Here is a 27,627-nt window from a genome sequence, read left to right as displayed (position 1 = left end):
TGTTTGGAAGAATTATATTTTGTAATTGTCCATTCAAAAGCTTTACAATCATACCAATATGGAATTCACAATACATACACTAAACAGCAGATTTACTATCATACAGAGGTCAGTGTTTATCTAGGTTAGTTGCTGAAAGTCTTCTTCTCAAGTAGTTGCTGAGAGTGTTTATCTCTGTTAGTTGCTGAAGGTAAATGTTTAGTTTTGAAACAGATTTTTCAATGGTTATATCTTGGGTTAATGGTCATAACAATACTGAAAAGTTGAATTTTCCAAGGAATATTTCACTGACTTAACATTGCCTCATGTTTACATAACAATCTGGATTATTTTAGCTGTATTTCAAGAGCCCAAAACCTTGACATAAACTTCCCCCCAACAATGAAATCCAGTCTGGAGAAATCGAGCTATCCTTTGAGAAGATAATCTTTAACTTTCTTTAACTTTTCCTGTAAGGCTAGGGTTAGTGAGAAATGTACGGTATCCATTTAGTCAATTTCACTTAAATAATTGTTGTATACAAGCTGAGAAAACCTACATCTTTCTATGTGTTGGAACAGTTTAAGTGTAACAAATGTGAATCTACTGCAGCAACAGCTTTATTGTCCATGGACTGAACAACTGTCTGCCTACCCTTACATAATGTCCTGCTTTATGTTAAGCCCTTTATGCCAAGTTAAGAATAATTTATAAATATAACAGATCATAAAAAATAGCATGTAGTAACGAAAAAATAAACAATTAACAACAGAAGATGTCTTCCCTCCGCCACCTCTAGCTACTGCACGGCCCATTGAGCACATGCTAGGTCCTCGCCTAAATCTACATTCTACTGACTTTGTTTACATGAGATGGCAGTTAATCCAAGATTGATTTCACATACTGGCTACATGTAATTAACAGTTGTAGAATAATAAATGGAAATTAAAGAAACTAGTGCACAAGAGTATAACAGTAAACTCAGTGTTACTTTCTGATAACTGGATTTCTGAAATACCATCTAATAACACCAGATGAAATATTCATGTTTCTTAAATCATCTTTTTTAATTAACAGATATAACACAATCAAGTTTTGAACACTCAACATCAAACAGTTCTCTTAATCATATGATTTGTTGAACAATTACTGGTAAGCTCTGATTCCTTTACAAGTAATGTAAAATTTTGTAATTAGAATTGGCTTTTAATTTTATAATCAAGATGGATACAAAGATTTGCATGGAAACTGTTAACTCAATCACACTTAATTCATTTGTGATACAAATTTAACAAACAAGTACATATATGCCAAGCAACACGTTCACTGGGCACATAGTGCAGCGGGCTAGAACTATCCACTTTAGGACTTGATTGTCAGTTGGAGGCTGCTGCTCCAAGGGAGGTAAGCTCGTCAACGGCGACAATGGACTTGGTAAGCTGGGAGCTGATCTTCTTGTAGCAGTGCTGACACACACGTTCCTCTGTCACGATCATCTGATGGGGCAGCGGCGCCTTCTCCGCAGAACAACTGTCACAAAATATCTTACCACAGTTCCTACAATACAAAATTTCAGCAAATATGCATCTTGTTCATATGAACTCAAATTTTCAAATATTTTTAATTATGAGCCATGCAATGTGCAGCTAACTTCCATCCCCATACATGGGTGATTATTTGAAGTACTAGAAGGTAGTTACAAGTGAGCTTTTTTCAATATGTAATTGTATAAAGATTGTGAGCCCTTGGATGAGTGTTGTAGATCTGTTACCTGCAGTGATGCCTGCGTATTCTCCAGGTGAACTGAGTGTCACAGCCGGCACAGTGGGTGACAGAGTGGTCCGGTACCCAGCGTGTCATGTTCACCTCTGGGTCGTCCATCTGGTCCCAGCTCGCATCTGATGCAGCATTGCTGTAGTTACTCTGAATGGAAGCCAGCTCACCACTACCCGGCAAGTCCTGCATACATATTTACAATTACTATCACTCTGAGCCCTATTAAGATAATTTAAAAAGAATCTCGGTCATAACTTCAATAATCTTAAATATCCCCCTGTTATTTAGAATATTTTGGGGGTTTGTGCAATATTCAAGAGTCGCTGATTCAACACTCAAGGAAAAAGATGTTGTGGGGTGTTGCAGCCTATGAATTCTCTAGGCTGTAATCAATTTTATTGGGCAGCTAATTGCACATGCTTATCATTAGATATCAAATTAATCAGCATTTGTTCATAAATTTAGTTGAAAGAGTGTAGTGCACTTTTTAAACTATTTGTGTTGAGAAAGTGAGAAAAATTTAGTTTCGAAGTATATAAAGGCCCATAACTGTACAGTGACAGTCATTCAAACATTTGCAGACAGACTGACATATTTTACAAAACAAAACAATACCTCAGTGGTAAAGAGCAGACAAAGGGAGATGCTATACTGTATATTTGCATATACAGTGAAACTGCGATCGCTCGAGGTCGCCAGGGACCGAGCCAAAACCTCGAGGGAACCGATGTTTCGAACGACCAGATTTTCAATTCTCATAATTATCATCTCAAATGCCCATATCAACTTATATCGGTCATGCGTTAACAGTGAAAAACGGTTTTTCACACCTTATCAAATTGCCTTTCAACTGTCATTGCAATTTTTACTACTTGCGAAAATTTTAACACCTAGCAATTGTTTGTTTATTTTGGAACACGCGTTCGGGAAAAAGTGTGAAATTATGTCCTCGAGGGAGCCATAAGGTTTTGTGCAAGATTTGTGTACTTGGGACCGAGGATATTGCTCGACTGCTCGACATAATTAGGTTTCGATGCAGTGTGGGTATATTTTATATGAAAAAAGAAGGAAAAAAGTTCGGGACCAAGCTCCGACCTCGAGGGAACGCCAGTTCTTGAACGACCGCTTGTTTGAGGGAACGCAGTTTCACTGTACTACTTACATTTTCTACTTGAAATTCTAGATTGCAGATGCCACCATTGCAGGCTGATGCATGCTGGGCCATCATGGTTCGCAGCATGCCCAGCTCGTTCTGCAGACACGCTATCTGCTGCTCGTACTTGTCCTTGATACTGGAGATCTGTTTCTGAACAGGGTCCACAAACTTGGTGAGCCCATCAACATCTAGGTGCCGACTGAGACCATGCCGTGGCATGTGGGCATCCAATGACTGAAATCAGCAGTGTCTTGTATATATATATATATCTATTTATATATATTGTCAGTATATTCAACCAACATTTTTTTGTAATTCTCAAATCGTACACCTATAAAATTGTGACATTGTCAGCACAATAAGTCCTGTGGAGAAAATGCGGATATTTTTTTGTGAAGTATCAAGCCTCAGAAGAAGGCAACCATTTAAAAGTTTATACTAATCCATTTTTCAACTAAACAATAACTTTGTTTTGTAGTCATTTCATTTTGTCATTAACGCAAACACCAATGCGCTCATTTTCACAAAGTCACATTATAAAATATATCTCATTGAAATGAAGATAATTACTAGCATGCCACTCGCATCAATTTGGGTGGTATTTTTTTTAAATAATTCATTAAACCATCATCCTGTGTTCTGTTAATATGTCACTTACCCGTGTGTCACTAGTGCCGGGAGTTGGAGGGCAGGTGGAGACAAGGGACTGGGGGCTAACCGGGGCCGGCCCTAAGGGTGACACCATGCCCCCATCCAGCCCACGCCGGAACAGTACCCCGTTGGAACTCTTGCTTAATGCTGTAGTCTGAGATAGGTAACAGCGCAAGTTGAGACTAGTCTTGTTCACCTCCACCTTGTTGAGCAGGATCTCTCTCTGGGAACAGTTGGAGATTAGTTTCTCATGCACTCTGGAATCCGTCAAATCACTAGTACTAGTGCTAATACTGGTAGTGTTTTCTAATGATTTGAGGGTGTTTGTTGCCACATGATCACACAGAGACTGGAGTGAGGCGACGGTGTGTGGGGTTGCACTGGGGGAGATGGCCAGGGCTGCTTTTGGGGAGTGTGCCTGGCCCGTGCTGGAGGAGGGGGTCAGGGTGTGGCTGCTGTCCCCTGTCTGCACCTCCTCCGTAACCGTGTCTGTAGAACTCTCCAGTGACACTGAAACCCCATCACATTGCAGCCTTCTTTGTTGTAACTTCTTAACAATGGTTCTCTTGTCTATATCAGGATTATCACCATTGCTATAGCTTGTGGAAACAGAATTCTCAGATACTGGTCTGAGCACTGTGTGTTCATATACTATACTGTTTGCACCATTGGTTACGGGGTCAGCATCCTCACATTCAGATATTGTCTCTATGGAGTTTTCACTGCTGTCATTCACACTGTCAGGACTGTGAGGCCCGCTGTCCACGCTTCCATTTGAATGTCCATTCATTTCATGAATGCCATTACCATTTGCTATGTTTATTTCCATGTGTTCACTATCAATACCATTAACTATTGACTTTGCATGCTCAGTAAATCCTATTCCATTCAATTTACCTACATAGTTAGAAACACTAGAGTCATTGTCTCTAGTTTCATTTTTAACTGCACCATTATGCAACTCTTTGGAATATCCATTTTCTAATTTATTATAACTAGTATCACAGAAACCATTTATTCCATCATTTTCTTTATTATTTTCTTCAACATCACCATTTTTCGGTGTTTCTTCATTTGCATCATGAAAGTTCCCATGATGCACACCATTGAGAGGCAGGTCACATGTTTCCGCCAGTGATCGATCATTGTCGGAACTCTTCATGGACTCACTGGAGCAACTTGTGTCGCCGCCTATTGCATCTTTCAACAGCTTCTGATCACAGTGATCCATGGCTGCCAGGTTTGGGTCACTTCTCCTACGACTGAGGCTCGTGTTGAGCTCTTCCGTGCTTCCCGTCAGTAAGTTCTCACAGGACCTTGTTTTCTGCAGTGAGGGTGGAGGGTCAGTGGTGGCGTCGTCCAGCTGCCCAGTCTGGGTGCCGCTGTCCTCAGGCCCAGCAGACTGCAAATTGTTGGATAGGTACACAGATGTCCACAGCCTCAAGTTCTGCATATGGATGGCCGGATACAACACCTGCAAAACACTCACACACTTAGGAATCAAAATGAAGCAATAGACAAGCAGTATCGCAAAATCTTGAAATATAAAACTGAATTTATCAAATCATTATAATGCCGCCTCATTCCTTAAAGACTATGTAGAGCAGTTAATGCCAAGACTACAATGACTGTCCTCATTATAACCAAATAAATATGTGATCATATATGTTTGCCATGCTGATAGTCAGAATCATTAAGTTATACAGATAATAACATTGCATACCTCATGCTCATGTGTGGGGGTGTACAGCTGGTTGTGGAAATTATTCAGGCTGAGCAGGGCCCAGATTGAGGCTGTGTTCTCACTAAGCTTGTTGGCCTGTCTCTCCCGCAGGGTGTTACACAGGAATGTACCAAACAGGCATGAGTATGTGTGCTGTACCAGCTTCACCTAGACATACAGACATAACACATCATGCTACCCACGTATGTCCCAACAAAGCCTTCTCCGTAGTGATGCTCTCATAATTGCTTTGAAAACAACACCTCTAAATATCTTATAAACTAATAATTAAACCATAAAAATATCCATCATTTTGTTTGTCATATTGTTTAATCCTAATTATTTTTTACTAAAGAACCATTTTGCAAAGTATTTTTTTATCCACGCTTTTATAGACCAAGCCTAGGGCAAGCTACTTTTCTCCTTTTTAAGACTAATTCTGTCTCCACAAAAAAAAAACTCATACCAGGAAAGCCTCGGTGAACTGAAACTGGCACGGGAACTGTACAAGGAGCTGGTAAACACACTCAAGCCACTGCAGGAACACCGGGCAGCGCTCATTCAGGTCATCAGTGTGTACACCGTTCCCACACCGATCGGCAAACTTGTGGCCAAACTGTAGCCACTCACGCTCTATGAGAACCTGGAACCCCTGTTACACCCAGAAACAAGCATCAACATCACTGACACATACATGTTTTCAAGAAAACATTTAAAGAAATGCATTATGTTAAACAGCTGTATCTTAAACGAAATTAAACCAAACAATGGTCACTAAGACAGTGTTACAAGTAATACATAGATGTCTATTTAGAGATTCAAAATATTGGCAGGATGTGAACATGAATGTTTTTTTGGCCAACCTCAACTGTCCTGTAGTAAGGGTCAAGCATGATCTCTGCGAGGGAGATGACCTGTGGGGTGCGATCCCAGCCATCAGAGCAGTGGACAAGCACCGGGCGCCCCTCCTTTTCGTTGGCACTTACCACGAGAACTGCCGTCTTCAACAGCCCCGACATGTGCTGCATCCACTTAGTGTTCTCCAACCCTGATAACCAGCTGCAAACAATAAACAAACATCATACACTTATACAGGACAACCAGCTGCAAACAGTAAACAAGCATCACACACTTATACAGGACAATCAGCTTCAAACAGTAAACAAGCATCACACAGTTATACAGGACAATCAGCTACAAACAGTAAACAAACATCACACCCTTATACAGGACAATCAGCTACAAACAGTAAACAAACATCACACACTTAAACAGGACAATCAGCTACAAACATCACACACTTATACAGGACAATCAGCTACAAACAGTAAACAAACATCACACACTTATACAGGACAATCAGCTACAAACAGTAAACAAACATCACACACTTATACAGGACAATCAGCTACAAACATCACACACTTATACAGGACAATCAGCTGGCAGAGTAAACAAACATCACAGACTCATACAGGATGCCCAGCTGCAAACAGTAAACAAACATCACAGCCTTATACAGGACAACCAACTGCAAACAGTAAACAAACATCACAGCCTTATACAGGACAACCAACTGCAAACAGTAAACAAACATCACAGCCTTATACAGGACAACCAACTGCAAACAGTAAACACACATCACAGCCTTATACAGGACAACCAACTGCAAACAGTAAACACACATCACACACCTATACAAGACAACCAGCTGCAAACAGTAAACAAACATCAAATACAGGACAAGCATTGATGCGAGTTATTCTTAATGATCAATGCTAGGTCCCTATGAGTTATTCTTAATGATCTATGCTAGGTCCCTATGAGTTATTCTTAATGATCTATGCTAGGTCCCTATGAGTTATTCTTAATGATCTATGCTAGGTCCCTATGAGTTATTCTTAATGATCTATGCTAGGTCCCTATGAGTTATTCTTAATGATCTATGCTAAGTTGCTATGAGTTATTCTAAATGATCTATGCTATGTGTGCTTGTATTCCTAGCTATGATTTATTCTTAATGATCTATGCTAGGTCCCTATGAGTTATTCTTAATGATCTATGCTAGGTTGCTATGAGTTATTCTAAATGATCTATGCTATGTGTGCTTGTATTCCTAGCTATGATTTATTCTTAATGATCTATGCTAGGTCCCTATGAGTTATTCTTAATGATCTATGCTAGGTCCCTATGAGTTATTCTTAATGATCTATGCTAGGTTGCTATGAGTTATTCTAAATGATCTATGCTATGTGTGCTTGTATTCCTAGCTATGATTTATTCTTAATGATCTATGCTAGGTCCCTATGAGTTATTCTTAATGATCTATGCTAGGTCCCTATGAGTTATTCTTAATGATCTATGCTATGTGTGCTTGTATTCCTAGCTGTGAGTTATTCTTAATGATCTATGCTAGGTCCCTATGAGTTATTCTTAATGATCTATGCTAGGTTGCTATGAGTTATTCTTAATGATCTATACTAGGTCCCTATGAGTTATTCTTAATGATCTATGCTAGGTTGCTATGAGTTATTCTTAATGATCTATGCTAGGTCCCTATGAGTTATTCTTAATGATCTATGCTAGGTCCCTATGAGTTATTCTTAATGATCTATGCTAGGTCCCTATGAGTTATTCTTAATGATCTATGCTAGGTTGCTATGAGTTATTCTAAATGATCTATGCTATGTGTGCTTGTATTCCTAGCTAAGAGTTATTCTTAATGATCTATACTAGGTCCCTATGAGTTATTCTTAATGATCTATGCTAGGTTGCTATGAGTTATTCTAAATGATCTATGCTATGTGTGCTTGTATTCCTAGCTATGATTTATTCTTAATGATCTAAGTGCAATAGTATCAAGGAAGTTAATGTGTGGTAAGGTGTTACCTGGCCTGGTCGAGAACGGAGTTACAGAGACTGCGGAGGGCCAGGAAGCTCTTCCTTACCGCATGGATGTTTGCCAGTGCCATGAACTGAATCTCACAGTTCTGGTAGTACTCTACAGACAAACAAAACATACAACTCTTTAAATTATAGTCTATTGTTCTGTTTTGAAATCAGTGAAAAAATCATTATGAGCATTTTCTTGTTTCATATCTTATAACTTCTCATATTTGAAAGCTTTGTGTAAAATAACCTAGGAAGTTTTGCTAATTATTCAAATCTGCAAAACAAGGACACAGTTGCCTACCTGGGCACTCCATGCCGCCACCCTTCGCCCGGTTTGCCATGGCCGCACTGTATGAGCGGCAGTCAATAATCAGCATTTTCCGCGGCTCACTCTCCTCCTCCCCGCCTTCTGCAATCGACGAGTCTGCAAAATCAAATACATACTGAATCAATGTGCCTACGTATTGATCTAAAAGTGAGAAAAGGTCAAATATGACCTATCATACAAAGTCATTTAAATACAATACTTGCAACAAGAAAAACTGAAAAAAAAACATTTAATTCTGACTATCATTACATATAGTGTCTTAGAAGGATGCAGTATAAGAAAAAAAAATGTAAAGGTAAAGATATAGTTCAGATCAGAACATTTATGGGGATTTGATCAAAACTAGAAATCATGAGATGACTTGGGACCCCTTGTGTTTTGACCCAATGTGAGTTACCCACCATCAGAGCCACTGATGTCTGAGCCACTCCCATCCTCCCTGCTGGGCGAGCGACTCGCCCTATTCTTGTTACCAGGGTTCTGGGTACAGGCAGCTGGGATGGCATTCAACAGATTTTCATCATCTGTATTTCGCCAGCCAAATATCCCCATCTCCGGTTGTCCCGCACGCACCAACACTGCACCATTACGTTGATTCCTGAGGAACACATATAAAGCGTGAAATTTCTTGAAGTAGAAAACTGTGTCACCGCATTTAGCCTTTAATTCTATTACAACTTTTTTTCTTTAAATATTATATCTAATCTCTGAAATAGGACATAACTATTCTCTTTTAACAAGATTTTAAAAAAAAAAATCAGAGAAAGACAATGGTATTAAAGTTCCCTCACCTCCAGACAACAGTTGGGAAGCGGCGCAGGGCCCGGAACCCGGCAACAGCCTTCAGATTATCATCCTTTACGCCATGAGGTACAATGTGTTCCGTAGGGTATGAGGAACACAGACTGCAAAACACATATCACATATTTTAGCCTGTTAACCTTCTTCTGTATCATTTTGTAGCTTTTTTATCTAGATATGTCTGTTTATAACCAACTATTGCAACACACCTTTTCAAAAAGCGTATTTCATGGGCATCACATGAAACAGTAAGAATACATGTAAAGTGTACGATGAGTACCTGAAGTTGTTGTTGATATCTGTGTACCTCCAGGCAGTGTCCAGCTTGAAGCCCATCCTCTCCATCTCGCCCGTGAAACTGTATGGACTCCCCTCACCTGACATGCAACACACACATTTCAACACTTGTGATAAGCAATAATGTGTTTACTTTGGCTTAAACGTTTGTTTCATGCTCCTAAAATATGTTAGCAAATATAAAAAGATGGTGTGGAGATTTTAAGATATCGAAACATATCTTTTTTGGTTGATCTCTCCTGAAGCATATTAATGATGACTAAAGTTAAATCATTACACTTTAAAATAACAATGATGAAATGAGCTAGCTGTCTACATATGACCTGAGATTCACCCGAGTAAATTTTTCAGGGGGCAATGACCTCTACTTCAATTAAAAACTATGCAAATTGTCAGAAGTATTTCACTAAACAATGAATGTTATCATACTGCATTAAAAAAAATCAAAGTCTGCACACTCTTCCCAGTTGAAGTGATAAGACACTGTGACACTGACGATTAGAGCAGGAAGTAATATAACGCTACAAGGCCACATAAATATCACTGACACTCCATACTAGTACACCTGGGTTATATTACAATATTTACACCTCAACTTTCATTTCTTAAATGAACTGCCTTTTGGTAATTGCTAATATTTTCTGATGAACGCAACATCTTTGGATATATGTTCAGATCGCGAATCACCGCTTATCAATATACATGTACATTGATATTTTGTTCATCCTGTTATTGGCGTGTTTGTATTGTGTGAGCAGGCCATGAAAACTTAAATGAACATGTTGAAAAGTGTTAATTATTGATATGTTAAATGTATTAATGTCATAAGGGTTTTAATTTTACGTTTAATAAAGATTTTAAGTGATTAGATTTTTCACACCTATTATTGTGACGCAATATGATAAACTGTTACGGTGGGGTCAGTATATTTACAGCATGGGTGAGAAAGAATTACTAAAAGTCTTTTTTGAATGAAATGAAGTATTTTATTAACAATTCTGGAATGAAATAATGAACTATTGGTGTAAATCAGGGTTATGAACACAGTTGGGCTGGTTATTAGTATTTATTCCTTCAGACGCCACACACTTTAACCAGCCCAACTGCACTAATATCCCGATAATGACACCAATCACGCAATTCATTCCTTAATTAATAACAAAATGTGGTATTAAAAGCACATAGCTTCTTTTTTTCATTCAATAATGATGCACTTACCTTATTTTAAAAAGCATTTGTATTCAAACTCAAATAAATTCAATATAACTGAGTGTGCCTTTAAAAAGCAAAATCATACATTCTTGATTCTATATCTATATTGCAGAAATAATCATAGTGTGATAATTACTTTCAACATGCATAACACATCAATTCGACCATACATATTTACTGTTTTCTACCAATTGCGTGTAGAGCCCTATATTATATGTATTGCAATGTTCACCTGTAGGACATAGCTGGAAGCACTCTCCTGTACTGGAGCACGAGGCTGGTGTGGCCAGGTGGTCCGCACACCACGCATAGAAACAGAATGCAAACACATCCTCTAGCTTCTTCACCGGCTCTATCTTGATCTGCACACGTCGAAACCAATCCTGACACATGTCATTTGTGGAAAATGAGCACCTGGAATAAAATACACCCCTATTAAGGAACTTTCTACACTAGAATAGGTGTTTCATTACATGTACATGTATAGTTTTTCATTCCATGGAGCTCTGTACATGTATAGTTTTTCATTCCATGGAGCTCTGTACATGTATAGTGTTTCATTCCATGGAGCTCTGTACATGTATAGTGTTTCATTCCATGGAGCTCTGTACATGTATAGTGTTTCATTCCATGGAGCTCTGTACATGTATAGTGTTTCATTCCATGGGGCTCTGTACATGTAGTGTTTAATTTCATGGTGCCCCTGGGCTCCTTCACTAAAAATTGGAAAGATACATTGCCTATTTATTTGGGGATATTTAAGCGCATGAAGTTTTACAAATAGGGAACTTTAAGTGTTAACGCCCCAAATCACGAAATTATTGAAGCTTAAGCTTGCAGGCTTGTGTTTATTTCGACCACTGTATCATCGAACAATGTAATGGCCAGGCAGGGGAATAAATGATGTGGTCGGCAAAAGGCAGGCAGTTGAGAAGTATGATTGTGTTCAAACTTTATTTGAATATTTTGAACAGTTCTTGAGTTATGGTTTTTCTATGATGTTTTTCATTCAAAAGTTAATCAAATTCAGAGTTATGGGTCTTCCTCATATTATCTCCAGAAACATGTGCATTTGGGTCTCTAAAACAGTTGCTAAGTACTGGTGAAGGTTTAAGGTTTTGCACTCGTATAACATCAATGCTATAACAGTACCATGACTTTATTTCTTCCCAAAATCAGATGAACTAAAAATGCACAATTTTTATATGGGCAAGAACTTTATGATTCGATCAGGTTAAAAATGGAAGTTTTTAATATATTTTAACATCAATGGAAAAATGATTATCATTCTGTATATTAACAATCAATTGTATTGCTCAAGTAATTGAAATTAACCAAAAAGCAGAGGACAAGTATTTCTATCATAATGATTTGCAGCAAGTGTCGAGAACTAAGGGATGACGACTTTTGTTAAGTTGGATTTTTATCTTTTTTATTTCAAAACAGCAAAAAAATCTGTGGATCAAGTAGATAAAACAAAAATAAAAAGCTAAAACCATCAAATTACCTTGAATGGACTGTAGTAAAAAAGTAATAAAGAGCAAGATTTTGTTTTAAATCCATTTCAATTGGCATAAGATTGATTCATATGTTTATAACAAGCCCATGTATAAAGCCACATACAGTGAAGGAGACTCAGATTGTATATTATACAAAACAGATAAATCCTAATGTAAGAATACTTATACCCCATACACTGACAACTGCCAAAGCCTGGTTTTGTGCAAAGAAATACAGTGGGCAGATTTGGAGGAAGTAAAAAGCATATCCCTTATGAAATGATTAACGCAATATTGGTATTGAAAGATATCTGTATCGTACATATATAGGTTCTAGTTTCCGAAACAAAATGAGGAAACAGGAAATTTTGCAACAGTTCTATAATTATCAAACAGTCAAATTTATAATACGCTACAAACATAATGCTTTAAACGTAGTTCATCAAATAAAACAGAAATTGCCAGGACAGTTAAAATCAGACGTAACTATGACCTTTGTGGTATGTGGCAACATGTGGTGTTCTACATGAGAACGTCTGGCCACATCTTGAACTCACATGATTTCCTCACATCCATAAATGTCTCTACACTTATATATCTAAATGGAAATCAATGAAAATAAGGAATGCCTGCAGACGGTTTAACATAACAACATCATACAATATCTCTTAAGCAATAGTCTCAGACAATTTTACATCCAATCTATTGGTATTTTTGGTTCAATATCAGACACCACAGAAAAAACAAACCCCCAATTTAAAACAAAAATCATTTAAAATTACTCTCTTTTTTTTAAAAATACCTATTTGCTTATTTCTGCACTGTAAATTGACGCCTTGCCAATTTGATGTCATTTCAATGATCCTGATATTCATATGAAGAGCACTTATTTTATCCTTTAATCAATACTTAATTTGCTATAAATATGGTGACTTTACCATAGGCCCGGAAAGAAATGTTTGATGTACCTGACAACAGAGCCGTCCTTGCTGTAGATGTGCAGGTAGAAGATGTCACGCATGTCAACACCTTCAATGAGACCAAGGGGCAGGTTGATGAAAGAGTCCTGGTACCGGATTAGGATGCGGTAGTTTGAGAGGACGATAATGCCGTCAGCTGTGCGACCCAGATACTCTGCAGCCTCACCACTCAGCACGGGAAACGGCACACGAAGGGCATCATCCTCGGACACGAGCACTTTCTTAGGAAAGACATCTGAGCGGCGGATGTGCTCAAGGCTCATTGGTTCCTGCTCTACCCCAGTCTGCAAGGGTGATGGTACAACACTGTTCACATGGAGCAGTCAATGTTTATTAGAAACAAGGTGTTAATAGGATGCTTTAAAAATCATTACTAGAAGGATTTAGTATTGACTTGCAGTCAAAGCTAGCAAAGCTAGCCTGCATGTCTGAACAATATATATATAAGTATTATGGATGGCAACGAGTAGTAAAATAGATACTCGAGTACTCAAATTATCTTCCATATACTCCATTAAAATTACAATGGTTTTAAAAAGTAACATGTTCGAGTACCCTGTATGTGGGTCATCTTAATATTGGCCATTTCCATTTGTTTTTCATCCTTGAGTAGTATAAGTATTAGCATTGGAGACTCGGACGATCTATCAAGTACTCAGGTTCTCGTTGTCATCCTTAATAAATATACATTTCTGGTTCCTATTTTTAGAAAACCAATGAAAATGGTAAATCACAGCTCATTATGTCACATAGCAAACATGCTTTTGAGCAGCATCAAATAACTAAAAATGAAATTTAAAACCTACATTTTGTCTGGTTGGCTTTTTGTTTCTCATTAAAACTACATGAAATCTGACCAAATCACCTGACATAGTATAAAGAGCATTGCAAATTTGGACCACCAAATAGAAATTTAATGACTTCAAAAGAGGAAAAATGAATGGGTGATCTCCTCTCTGTTTTGGTTGAACAGTGAACGATATGATAAATGATCACCTGAAGGTGATTCCACTGTAAGTGTACATACAGGGATCCGTCATTGACAGTTGATTCCACTTTACATGTACATGCAGGGATCCATCAATGACAGTTGATTCCACTGTACATGTACATGCAGGGATCCATCATTGACAGTTGATTCCACTGTATGTGTACATGCAGGAACCCGTCATTGACAGTTGATTCCACTGTATGTGTACATGCAGGGATCCGTCATTGACAGTTGATTCCACTGTTTGTGTACATGCAGAGGGTCAACAGTGACAGTGGATTCCACTTTTTGTGAACATGTAGAGGGTTAACAATGACAGTTGATTTCACAGTATGTGTTCATGCAGAGAGCCGTCAATGACAGTTGATTCCACTGTATGTGTGCATGCAGGGATCCGTCAATGACAGTTGATTCCACTGTAAGTGTACATGCAGAGAGCCGTCAATGACAGTTGATTCCACTGTAAGTGTACATGCAGAGAGCCGTCAATGACAGTTGATTCCACTGTTTGTGTACATGCAGAGGGTCAACAGTGACAGTGGATTCCACTTTTTGTGAACATGTAGAGGGTTAACAATGACAGTTGATTTCACAGTATGTGTTCATGCAGAGAGCCGTCAATGACAGTTGATTCCACTGTATGTGTGCATGCAGGGATCCGTCAATGACAGTTGATTCCACTGTAAGTGTACATGCAGAGAGCCGTCAATGACAGTTGATTCCACTGTAAGTGTACATGCAGAGAGCCGTCAATGACAGTTGATTCCACTGTATGTGTACATGCAGAGAGCCGTCAATGACAGTTGATTCCACTGTATGTGTACATGCAGAGAGCCGTCAATGACAGTTGATTCCACTGTAAGTGTGCATGCAGAGAGCCGTCAATTACAGTTGATTCCACTGTTTGTGTACATGCAGAGGGTCAACAGTGACAGTGGATTCCACTGTTTGTGAACATGTCGAGGGTCAACAATGACAGTTGATTCCACAGTATGTGTACATGCAGAGAGCCGTCAATGACAGTTGATTCCACTGTATGTGTGTATGCAGGGATCCGTCAATGACAGTTGATTCCACTGTAAGTGTACATGCAGAGAGCCGTCAATTACAGTTGATTCCACTGTATGTGTACATGCAGAGAGCCGTCAATGACAGTTGATTCCACTGTAAGTGTGCATGCAGAGAGCCGTCAATGACAGTTGATTCCACTGTGTGTGTGCATGCAGGAATCCATCGATGACAGTTGATTCCACTGTTTGTGTACATGCAGAGAGCCGTCAATGACAGTTGATTCCACTGTATGTGTGCATGCAGGGATCCGTCATGGACCACTGTATGTGTACATGCAGAGAACCGTCAATGACAGTTGATTCCACTGTATGTGTACATGTATGCAGAGAGCTGTCTATGACAGTTGATTCCACTGTATGTGTACATGCAGGGACCGTCATTGACAGTTGATTCCACTGTATGTGTACATGCAGGGATCCATTATTGACAGTTATTTCACTGTATGTGTACATGCAGAGTGCCTTCTTTGAGAGTTGATTCCACTGTACATGTACATGCAAAGATATGTCATTGACAGTTGATTCCACTGTATGTGTAAATGCAGAGAGCCGTCAATGACAGTTGATTCCACTGTATGTGTACATGCAGAGAGCCGTCTATGACAGTTCATGCCACTGTGCATGTACAAGCAGGGATCCCTCATTGACAGTTGATTCCACTGTATGTGTACATGCAGAGATCGATCTATCACTGTTGATTCCACTGTATGTGTACATGCAGAGAGCCATCAATGACAGTTGATTCCACTGTATGTGTGCATGCAGAGAGCCGTCACTGACAGTTGTTTCCACTGTATGTGTACATGCAGAGAGCCGTAAATGACAGTGTATTCCACTGTATGTGTACATGCAGAGGGTCGACAATGACAGTGGATTACACTGTATGTGTACATGCAGAGAGCCGTCAATGACAGTTGTTTCCACTGTATGTGTACATGCAGAGATCCATCTATCACTGTTGATTCCACAGTATGTGTACATGCAGAGAGCCATCAATGACAGTTTATTCCACTGTATGTGTGCATGCAGAGAGCCGTCACTGACAGTTGTTTCCACTGTATGTGTACATGCTTAGAGCCGTCAATGACAGTGTATTCCACTGTATGTGTACATGCAGAGAGCTGTCACTGACAGTTGTTTCCACTGTATGTGTACATGCTTAGAGCCGTCAATGACAGTGTATTCCACTGTATGTGTACATGCAGAGGGTCGACAATGACAGTGGATTACACTGTATGTTTTCATGCTGAGAGCCATAAATGACAGTTGATACTGCTGTACGTTTATGTGCAAAGAGCTGTCAATTATGGTTGTTATTGATCACTGTATTTGTAACTTTTATTTCATCATTTCAAAGCAAAAATTCATCAGTTACTAAATAATATTTGGTATTATGACATATTTTCTTTTTCTTTTAAACCAATACAAGGTACATGTACATATGTCATATTGGTTTTCACATCTCATTAGGAATTGTTCAACATTCATTAAATGCTTTTATACAGTTTAATATTATTTACATTTGTTATGTGGGTTGAAATGTAAATTATGACTAGCAATCTCATAGAAAACTTTTAAAGAGATGAGTCAAGATACAGAATTGGTTCTACATACCGTATTGTCATGCATGTTAGGGGTGGAAGTTGAGCTCACAGAGAGGAAGGTCTTGTCTCGTAGATCTACACGTCTACAGTTGTCACGAGGACAGGAAGCAATGTTGGCCCTCCCCCCATCACAGCCTCATCTACAGTCTGTAGTCCACAAGCTCTGCAGGAAATCATGTAATCATTATCAACATTTCTTTGCCCTTTTATAAATCAGTTGTAAAATAGCTTTTACACATGGAGTTTAAACACACAGAAAAACAGATTTATATCCATAACTGTCAATCCTCTTAGATTATGATATCAGTGTGTGTTTTTTTGTACTTTAAAAGGAATGGTGGCGAGGCTGTTTAATAGCATTATTTTGGCAAAAAGAGGAATAAAACTTTTTCTATTTAACAAACCTATCATCATATTCATGAATGTGATAAATTTTAAGAGGTCAATGCTCCTCCAAAAAAAAAAAAATTGTTGAGGGGATTTTTTTACCTTTTTTTATCTGGACAAGGGAAAAATATACACTTTTAAAAAAGGGGAATTGGGCGTAAAAAAACACTGAATATATTGTGATCTTGTACATTGATTGTTTCTTAAACCTTCCAACCTAATAGTATTAAATGGAGAAAATAAAATTGTTTAAACCAATCATTTTTGGTTTTTTCTTCAGTGTTATAAATCTATCAGTATTTCTTCCGAAGTTTAAATAAATTAGGTGGTGCTCTGGCTGTAGGTTTTGCTTACTTACCCTATGTCTAACTGCTCTACCTCACTACATACCCTGAGATTTACAGCTTTACCTTGCAACTTTACCACTCTACCTTGCTTTTAACCCTTAGTTTAACGGTTCTACCTACATTTGACCCATGTTTTATAGCTCTACCTATGCTCTTTCACGCTTCTGACCTTAAGCCTTACAGCTCTACCAACCCCCTACCTCACTTCTTACCCTAGGTTGGCTCCAACTACGCTCTACCTTGCTACTTACCTATCTAAGTACCCTAAATTTTTGGCTCTACCAACACTCTACTTGGCTACTTTCCCCAAGTTTAACAGCTCCTCCTCGCTACCTACCCCAAGTTTTAAGGCTCTACCTACACCCTACCTCGGTACTTACTCCAAGTTTGACAGCTTTACCTACACTCTACTACGCTATTTACCCTAAGTTTCACATATCTATCTACACTCTACCTCGGTACTTTATCAAGTTTGACAGCTTTACCTACACTCTACTACGCTATTTACCCTAAGTTTCACATATCTATCTACACTCTACCTCGGTACTTTATCAAGTTTGACAGCTTTACCTACACTCTACTACGCTATTTACCCTAAGTTTCACATATCTGCCTACACTCTACCTCGGTACTTTTTCAAGTTTGACAGCTTTACCTACACTCTACTACGCTATTTACCCTAAGTTTCACATATCTACCTACACTCTACCTCGGTACTTTATCAAGTTTTACAGCTCTATCTAAACTCTACCTTGCTAAGCTTTTCAGTTCTATCTACGCTCTACCTTGCTACTTACCCGAAGTTTTATGGTTTTACCTCTTTCTTATACATATATTTTTTTTTCTTGGTCTTATTTCATCCTTTAAGGAAAATATACATTCACCACATATGTCAATCCAGAAATGTTCACTTATAAACTATATATGTTGTATATAAATATATGTATTTCAAAAGCTTTAAGCACACAAGAAAAGATTTTATGTCCAATATAGAAAGAAAGTGTCCCTATATTTTTAAATTATGCAAAATGAGTCAGCCTTGTGATCAATTATCATTAACTACCTTGAACCAGCTTGTTTATCATGTGAACAGTAAACTTGAGAATTTCCTCCAGTCATCATGGATTTCCCATTCTTAACAACTTCCTCTTTTCATTTCAAACTACCAGCTTCTGACCAAAAAAATAATTATGGATGTTGCAACATAATTTTGCACTCAGCAAACAACTGTCAGGTCTAAATTTCACAATTGTGTTCTCCAGAACTACATAAAAAGTATATAGATTGACCTGTACCTACTTCCTGGCCTAGTGTTCCACTTATCAATTCTTAATGAATTTTGGAAACAACAATTTTCAAAAATGTTATGAAAGTAAAAGTTAGTTACTGCTTTATGTTTAAAAAGTGAATGACATGACCATTCCAGTGACGGAGATCACCATAACAACAGTGAATGACATGACCATTCCAGTGACATGACCATTCCAGTGACGGAGATCACCACAACAACAGTAAATGACATGACCATTCCAGTGACATGACTATTCCAGTGACATGACCATTACAGTGACATGACCATTCCAGTGACAGAGATCACCACAACAACAGTGAATGACATGACCATTCCAGTGACGGAGATCACCACAACAACAGTAAATGACATGACCATTCCAGTGAAGGAGATCACCACAACAACAGTGAATGACATGACCATTCCAGTGACATGGCCATTCCAGTGACGGAGATCACCACAACAACAGTGAATGACATGACCATTCCAGTGACATGACTGTTCCAGTGACATGACCATTTCAGTGACATGATCATTACAGTGACAGAGATCACCACAACAACAGTGAATGACATGACCATTCCAGTGACGGATATCACCACAACAACAGTAAATGACATGACCATTCCAGTGACATGACTTTTCCAGCGACGGAGATCACCACAACAACAGTGAATGACATGACCATTCCAGTGAAGGAGATCATCACAACAACAGTGAATGACATGACCATTCCAGTGACAGAGAACACCACAACAACAGTAAATGACATGACAATTCCAGTGACAAGACCATTCCAGTGACATGACCATTCCAGTGATGGAGATCACCATAACAACAGTAAATGACATGACCATTCCAGTGACATGACCATTCCAGTGAAATGACCATTCCAGTGACAGAGATCACCACAACAACAGTTAATGACATGACCATTCCAGTGACATGACCATTCCAGTGACGGAGATCACCACAACAACATTGAATGATGTGACCATTCCAGTGACATGACCATTCCAGTGACATGACCATTCCAGTGATGGAGATCACCACAACAACTGTAAATGACATGGCCATTCCAGTGACAGAGATCACAACTAATAAAAATAGAGGCAAAACTGTAAAACACAACTGCTGTCTTTATTTTTACTTTAAATCATGTTCCTCCAGAAAATATGGGGAAAACATTTTAGTTTGACCATTCCCTGTCATTTAAACAATATTTGATATGAATTATGTAATTTTGCTTGGAAACTTTTTGTAAAACTATGTTTTGGTGTACCTTGTACATAGAATTCCTTTAATTACTGATGCATATCTCTGTTACTGTAGACAGCAGTGAGTAATATGGTGTCAATCTGCTACAATGTGTTAACAAGTCTTCAACTGGAGACTACCAGCCTTGCCTGCCTCTCACAGCTGTGGTCTTCCAGCCTTGGCACTCACAACTGTGGTCTACCAGCCCTGGCCCTCACAACTGTGGTCTACGAGCCCTGGCTCTCAGAACTGTGGTCTACCAGCCCTGGCTCTCAGAACTGTGCTCTACCAGCCCTGGCCCTCACACTTGTGGTCTACCAGCCTTGGTCCTAACAAATGTGGTCTCTGCGCCCTGTCCCTCACAACTGTGGTCTGTCAGCCCTGACCCTCACAACTGTGGTCTATCAGTAGAGTGTCACCATGCAATACTACTAAGTCTAATGATTAGTCCAACTTGAGGACACCACATGATGAGCAAGTTCTCTCCAGAATCAGTCTTCAATCATATATAATTACCATATTCACCACTAATTATACACAGGGACACTTCCTAATATAGTCATAGAATTGGTGTTTCCAAATCACTCTGAAAGCAAACAAAAAATGAATGCTCAGTAATAAAATGTAAAAGAACAACAGAAACAAGCCCACTAACCAAAATATTAACCAAGACCTTGTTTAGAGGCACATAGTTGAAGGGCTAACAGAGACACACAATACAACAAGAGACACACAACCTCACAAAAGACACACACAACCTCACAATAGACACACACAACCTCACAATAGACACACACAACCTCACAAGAGACACACACAACACGAAACCTCACAAGAGACACTCAATACAATATGAGACACACAACCTCACAAGAGACTCACACAACCTCACAAGAGACACACAATACAACTAGAGACACAGAACCTCACAAGAGACACACACAACCTCACAATAGACACACACAGCCTCACAATAGACTCACACAACCTCACAAGAGATTCACACAACCTCACAATAGACTCACACAACCTCACAAGAGACTCACACAACCTCCCAATAGACTCACACAACCTCACAAGAGACTCACACAACCTCACAAGACACTCACACAACCTCACAAAAGACTCACACAACCTCACAAGACACTCACACAACCTCACAAGAGACTCACACAACCTCACAAGAGACTCACACAACCTCACAATAGACACACACAACACACAACCTCACAAGAGGCACACACAACCTCACAAGAGACACACACAACCTCACAAGAGACACACACAACCTCACAAGAGATTCACACAACCTCACAATAGACTCACAAAACCTCACAATAGACTCACACAACCTCACAATAGACGCACACAAACTCACAAGGGACTCATTCAACCTCACAATAGATGAACACAACCTCACAATAGACTCACACAACCTCACAATAGACTCACACAACCTCACAAGAGACTCACACAACCTCACAAGAGATACACACAACCTCACAAGATTCACACAACCTCACAAGAGACTCACACAACCTCACAAGAGATACACACAACCTCACAAGATTCACACAACCTCACAAGAGACTAACACAAACTCACAACACGAGACACACAACACAGAACCTCACAAGAGACATACACAACCTCACAAGATTCACACACAAAACAGAACCTCACAAGAGACACACAATTCAACAAAAGATACACAACCTCACAAGAGACACACACAACCTCACAAGAGACTCACACAACCTCACAAGAGACTCACACAACCTCACAAGAGACACAACCTCACAAGAGACACTCACAACCTCACAAGAGACTCACACAACCTCACAAGAGACACAACCTCACAAGAGACTCACACAACCTCACAAGAGACTCACACAACCTCACAACACGAGACACAACCTCACAAGAGACATTCACAAACTAACAAGAGACACTCACAACCTCTCAACACAAAACACACAACCTTGCAACATGAGACACACAACACAAAACACAACATTACAAGAAACACAACACAGCAAGAAACACACAATGTCACAAAAGACATAAGACACAACAAAAGATGTCACATTGTCACAAGAAACATAATACACAACAAGTGACACACAATGTCCTAAGAGACACACAATGTCACAAAAGACATAATACACAACAAGTGGCACACAATGTCACAATAGACACACAATGTCACAAAAGACATAATACACAACCAGTGACACACAATGTCCAAAGAGACACACAGTGTCACAAAAGACATAATACACAACAAGGACATGAATTGATGTTTTCTGCAAAAGAATCAAGGCCAAAAAAGTGAAGTACAGATTTTCTAATGAATTAAAATGTGTGTGCAAGATTTAAAAAAACGCATCATGAATGATCAAACTATCTGCTTAAAATCTATGGATTTCAATTACAGAAGTAAAATATGAATAACCTTCAATTTCTTATCAGTAAACGATATATTTTTTACTCAATGAAAAAAGCAAAACCTCAATTTTGCTTTAGCTGCACATTTTTAAGATGTTTTCATTATTTCTATCAACCACATTAATAATTCATTTACGTGAAAACATTATATTAATAATAATCCAAGGTATCTTTAGTATCATGTAGGCTGGCTATACATTGTAGTTCTTAACACTGAGCTGGCTACTATTCAAGGCCGTCAATGATTTAAATAGCATTTTAGATGAATGAAAATTAATGTGTACAAAGTAGACTTTGGACATTTGCCAAAATCAGGACTATCTTATTTTTCTGGCATTTTTCCCTTACTTACAATGGTTATTGGCAGTCCCATGACTCATGTTACATACTCAAAAAAAGAAGTTCAAAGCTTAAAAGCCTGTCTATTTTGAGTTTGATAATTCTGTGTTCGACTTTCTAAAGGGCATTTGACACTTGTCTCTGCATTGAACAAGCCAGTCAATGAATTAAGATCTGAACTTACAAGCAAGTCTGGCCAATCATTTACCAAATTTTACTACCGTAACCAGACTGGAATTTCACTTCCCATAAATAAATTAACAATTTTTTTAAACTTTAATTTTAAAATGTAAATGATTTTTTCCATGTCAATTGTCAGACCCTGAAGTATATATGTCATTGTGTTTTCGAAAATTCACTGTAAATAACATTTCTTGCATATTTTTCAGGAGATGAAATCAGCGTACTGATGACTTAGTTTTGGTAAATATAACAAATGGACACCAGAAAGGTATAAAACACTTCATTTAAATAAACTTGATGTCATACAAACAAGTTTTGTTAATCCTTTTTGCCAATAAAATCGAAAAGCCCTAAAAAGCTTTATGTGTATTTAGAAACAAATGACATCAACATCCATGGATCTGCAAAACATACTCCTTTTTAACATAACCATGGTCATTGGTCAAAATTATTATATAGGGTTCTCCAAAAATGTGTTTCAAATAATTAATGCTGTTATGAGCATTTTCATCTTTCTTCAAAAGACCACAGCCCTTATTCATGTCAAGTAATACACCTTGAATGCAAAGAAATGATAGCTGAATGTCTCACTGCATAATGTATATCTTAAAGCCTGAATAAACACAAATTTTACCTACTGTAAATGCATGTAAACACAGAAAGTTCAATATCTCATAATTACCTGCCTGATCAATGGTTATTTCCAGCCATATAAAGTCTAGCTGATGTGTCATAATTGTTTTAGAGAATTTTAAACTAGTTGAAAGAGTATGTTCAGATAAGTGATAATTGTGAAATCATTTATATTCATGGGCATGAAATTTCGTGGTCTTTCGAAAAATGACGATTCTCTGGGTACTTAAATTTGTTGATTTTCATTTTTTAATACAAATATCGCAACTGCAATCCTAAATCAACTGCAAATTTGTGCTATCTGCCATCTATGTCACGCATTTATAATAGCTACTTCAATGAGACAGTATGCAATTAGCGCAGATACCTATGTGGATTATTGCTTGATCAGTAAATTAAAGATAATAAATAAAGATGCACCCACATCAAGGATATAAAAAGTGAACCCATTGAATATTTATTAAGTATTTTTGTAAACTGTGAAAACACTGTAAGGGTGCAGCTCAGAAATAATCAATTAAATATTTGACCAAAGAAACAAAGTCAAGTGTGACGCTCCTACAGTACAAACAAGGTTAATATTCAGCACGTTTTGCATGATTCTGCACAGCGGGATATTAATCAGCTCATTTTAATGTTCCTGCAATGTCATACAAAAAACATTGAATGCAAGTTATTGTCTTTGATGTTTTATCATTGAAGTTAAATATATAATAAATAACATAATAATAGTAATTTAAACAACGATTTAGGTGCCAACACTTTATACTGTGACCATGTATATTTCATGTGAATACATGTACACCTTTTTTTTGTAGGTCATATATTTTGAGAATAAAAGGTCCAATTATTCATTGAGGTCTTGAATTTGTGGATAACCAAACCCACGAAAATGGATGTCCAACAAATATTAATGATTTCACATTAATCTTATTCCTTAAGACATTCCTTAACATTAATCTTGTTATAAGTTATGAAATACTCGGTATAACAGCACTAATTAAAGCCTCACACTATGTTACACTTGTAGTCCGTTAAAAAGCTCACACAAGCGTATGTTGTATTTGTTGCTATCTTGCTGACTCAAAATAAATCTTCTATCATATCTTATCATAATTATAAAAGTAAAGTGTTTGGGGGTTTTCATTTTCTTTTCTTGAAATAAAGTTTATTTCTGGCAAATGAAGTTACACTGTCGAAAACACCAGCCACAAAGATAATACAATCTACTAAGGTAATGATGAAAAAGTACAGGGTGGGATACTAACGCTGCACAGCAAATTTTGAAAGGAACACACCGGATCACCAGATAAAAGCACTTTGCCACTGCAGTAATATTATATATATTTATTTACTGGTGTGACATAGAAAAGCCCAGAGGACCACAAGTCTGCGGCAATTATATTTTGCATAAAAAGTATCTATATGTCTTCTTTACGTTGGGTCAGGCTAGTGCTGGGTGGTTAAAAGTAGTAAGGGTAAAGCTATTCTAAAATTAATTAAGTGGTTTTACAGTTCCTTGAACAGTGTTTAAGTTAGTCTGAAAACCAACGGAAATTTGTTCTGGAAGCCCAATAATTTATGCAGTTATAAGCACATCTGACGACAATGACTTTAATTTATACACAAAAATAACACAACTTTGTGTCAAGATCTAAACTGTTTCAACAAATTCAAATTCAACTGTTCAAACTTCAACTTGTTCAAGTAAAAAAGATCTGGTGATTATTTTTTTCAGATGAGGACATGTCAGCAAGTTTTTGCCAAGCAAAAAGTGTGCAAGGTGTAATCATATCCACTCCTTGCTTTTTTACTTGGTTAAGATAAAATATTATATACAAAAAGAAAACTTTACCTCTGATATAACACGTAATTGGAGAAAATCTACAACGAAACAGAATATTCTTGCACAAAATGGCCGACTGTCAACACAGTAGTGACGTCACACGGAGGTGTTGTCATTTTATAGGTCAAGGACGTTTAGTTCGGTACATAGTAAAACAGGAGTATAAATTTCTAGTGAATTTCATGAACTTATGCTCTGTGCACAGTTAAGGACAACAGTGAGATAAGTTAGCAAATTTGCAAAATATTTTGTTTTCTATGCCCTAAGACCCTGGATTTTAAAGAATATAAAGACTAAACAATGCACTTTTGCGTAAATTTTGTTAGTACATTTGAAACTTTTGATGAATGTTCAATAAAGAAGTTGCATTCATGACCGGTTACTTATTTTTTTTATAAATTTGACAAGTTTATGTATCACAGTCTCGAGTTCGTCGAGTACGAAAATACTACAAAAATCGTCAAAATACTACATGAAGTCCATTTAAGTGGATTTGTCATCAGGTCAAATCTAAGTATTAGTTATCATGGCTCTAATCAGATAATATCCTTTTTCGCAAAATCTCAGCTTGAGGCTTGGACAAACTGCAACTTGTTGACTTGTTTTTTTCATCCTTACAAAAAATCCAAATTGTGTTCATTCAACACTCAACCCAACTCAGTTTATTGCATAAAACGCATACTCATGTTTATAGCAAATACAACTTATGAAACAGACACACTTAAAGTGACTGCCCAGAAAAATTTGGAATAATTTACACCGTTGATAAACTGGTTTCGAACACAATAAACCCCACACATCTGGGAGTATTATTGGTCCCAGCACACATCGATGACTTCTTTTCACAATTCATTATTTTCATAACCTACATGTCTGTTTATTAGCAGGAATTCTCCCAGCATTTAATTGGCGAACACTTATTATTCGCCACGTGACTAGAAATACCGAAAATGTTCAAAGTTTAACGGAATCCCTGTGAAAAGGCCTATTCGATTTAATTTCAACTTGACTGAAAAATGAGAATTCCTGTTTCGTCACGTACCCAGTATATACAAAAATGGGAAAGGGAAGCAATTCAAATAGAAAATATCGCACTCCAAACAGCGGCTACTTCCCTTGCTGTACAAGGAAGATCACTGTGTAGGAGAATATTTTGCTTGAAGGTTCCAAACCAACGGTGGCATAGAGACGACATACGTGTTATTTTTAATCTCGCTTAAACGACCTACGTATCTCGTGAAACGATCTAATATCTCGTTTTTAAAAACTACTTACATATCTCGTTAACACGACTTAGTAATTCGTTAAAACCGAAACCGGATTTGCTTAATTTTTAACAGGAATCCGGAATTTATACTAAGTATGATGTAAACAGTCAGTAAAACATCCCGATATTGCTTGATTGTCGTGTATTTTATAATTATACTGGGTTCTCTGGTCATTTCTTACAATAATCAGTAATCAATAAAACAACAACAACAAAGTTTCAAACAAAGAGGCCCGTCGGAGGAGTTGAACATTTCAGTAAGTGATAAATTTAAAGATATTATGAACCGTCTCGGCGTCTGACTTCGAATCAGAAGATTGCAGCTTCGAGTCCTGCCGCGGTCGGAATAGATTTACTAAAATAAGTCAAAGTTGGGGCTGTCAAAAAGCTTGACAAGAAATTATCACGCTTTCAGAAAGAACTGAAATATATTTGGATTGCGAGATATTGTCAAAGGTCGAGGATGAGGTGGAGGGCACTGACATCGCAATGTTGTTTTTTCTGGCGGACAATGTCACCCATTTTGGAGAGGGAGCATGAGAACCTCCGGGACGATGTGGCTTATCTTAAGTCACAATCCATGAGGAATAACCTGTTGTTCACAAACGTCACAGAGGGCACCGCTGGAGGAAACGCGACCGGAGAGCTACCGAGCGAAAACTATGTCAAT

The 27,627-nt window shown here is 38.0% G+C and overlaps 1 protein-coding gene across 4 annotated transcripts; it reads right to left on the bottom strand.

Annotated features, from left to right (window-relative positions):
• On the bottom strand, window positions 1–25,796 carry LOC128230566 (myotubularin-related protein 4-like). Of its 4 annotated transcripts, XM_052942962.1 has the most exons (17): window positions 25,700–25,796; window positions 20,267–20,827; window positions 16,970–17,122; window positions 13,283–13,578; window positions 11,048–11,229; window positions 9,587–9,683; window positions 9,297–9,410; window positions 8,907–9,103; window positions 8,479–8,601; window positions 8,175–8,286; window positions 6,149–6,344; window positions 5,752–5,937; window positions 5,286–5,453; window positions 3,570–5,036; window positions 2,918–3,145; window positions 1,751–1,938; window positions 1–1,536 (listed from the first exon to the last, which is right to left on the bottom strand). In XM_052942962.1, exons 3-17 carry the CDS (start codon window positions 16,982–16,984, stop codon window positions 1,356–1,358), a joined length of 3,750 nt encoding a protein of 1,249 aa, XP_052798922.1. In that variant the 5' UTR covers window positions 16,985–17,122; window positions 20,267–20,827; window positions 25,700–25,796; the 3' UTR covers window positions 1–1,355. The 4 variants fall into 4 exon arrangements, with proteins under 4 accessions (XP_052798922.1, XP_052798923.1, XP_052798924.1 ...); XM_052942963.1 differs by lacking the exon at window positions 20,267–20,827; XM_052942964.1 differs by lacking the exons at window positions 20,267–20,827; window positions 25,700–25,796 and adding an exon at window positions 18,491–18,745.
• Between the last annotated feature and the right edge of the window lie 1,831 nt (window positions 25,797–27,627).

This window comes from Mya arenaria, chromosome 4 (genome assembly GCF_026914265.1).
Source record: "Mya arenaria isolate MELC-2E11 chromosome 4, ASM2691426v1".
In the NCBI taxonomy this organism is placed as follows: Eukaryota; Metazoa; Mollusca; class Bivalvia; order Myida; family Myidae; genus Mya; species Mya arenaria.
This window is presented reverse-complemented; position numbering and strand designations above follow the sequence as displayed.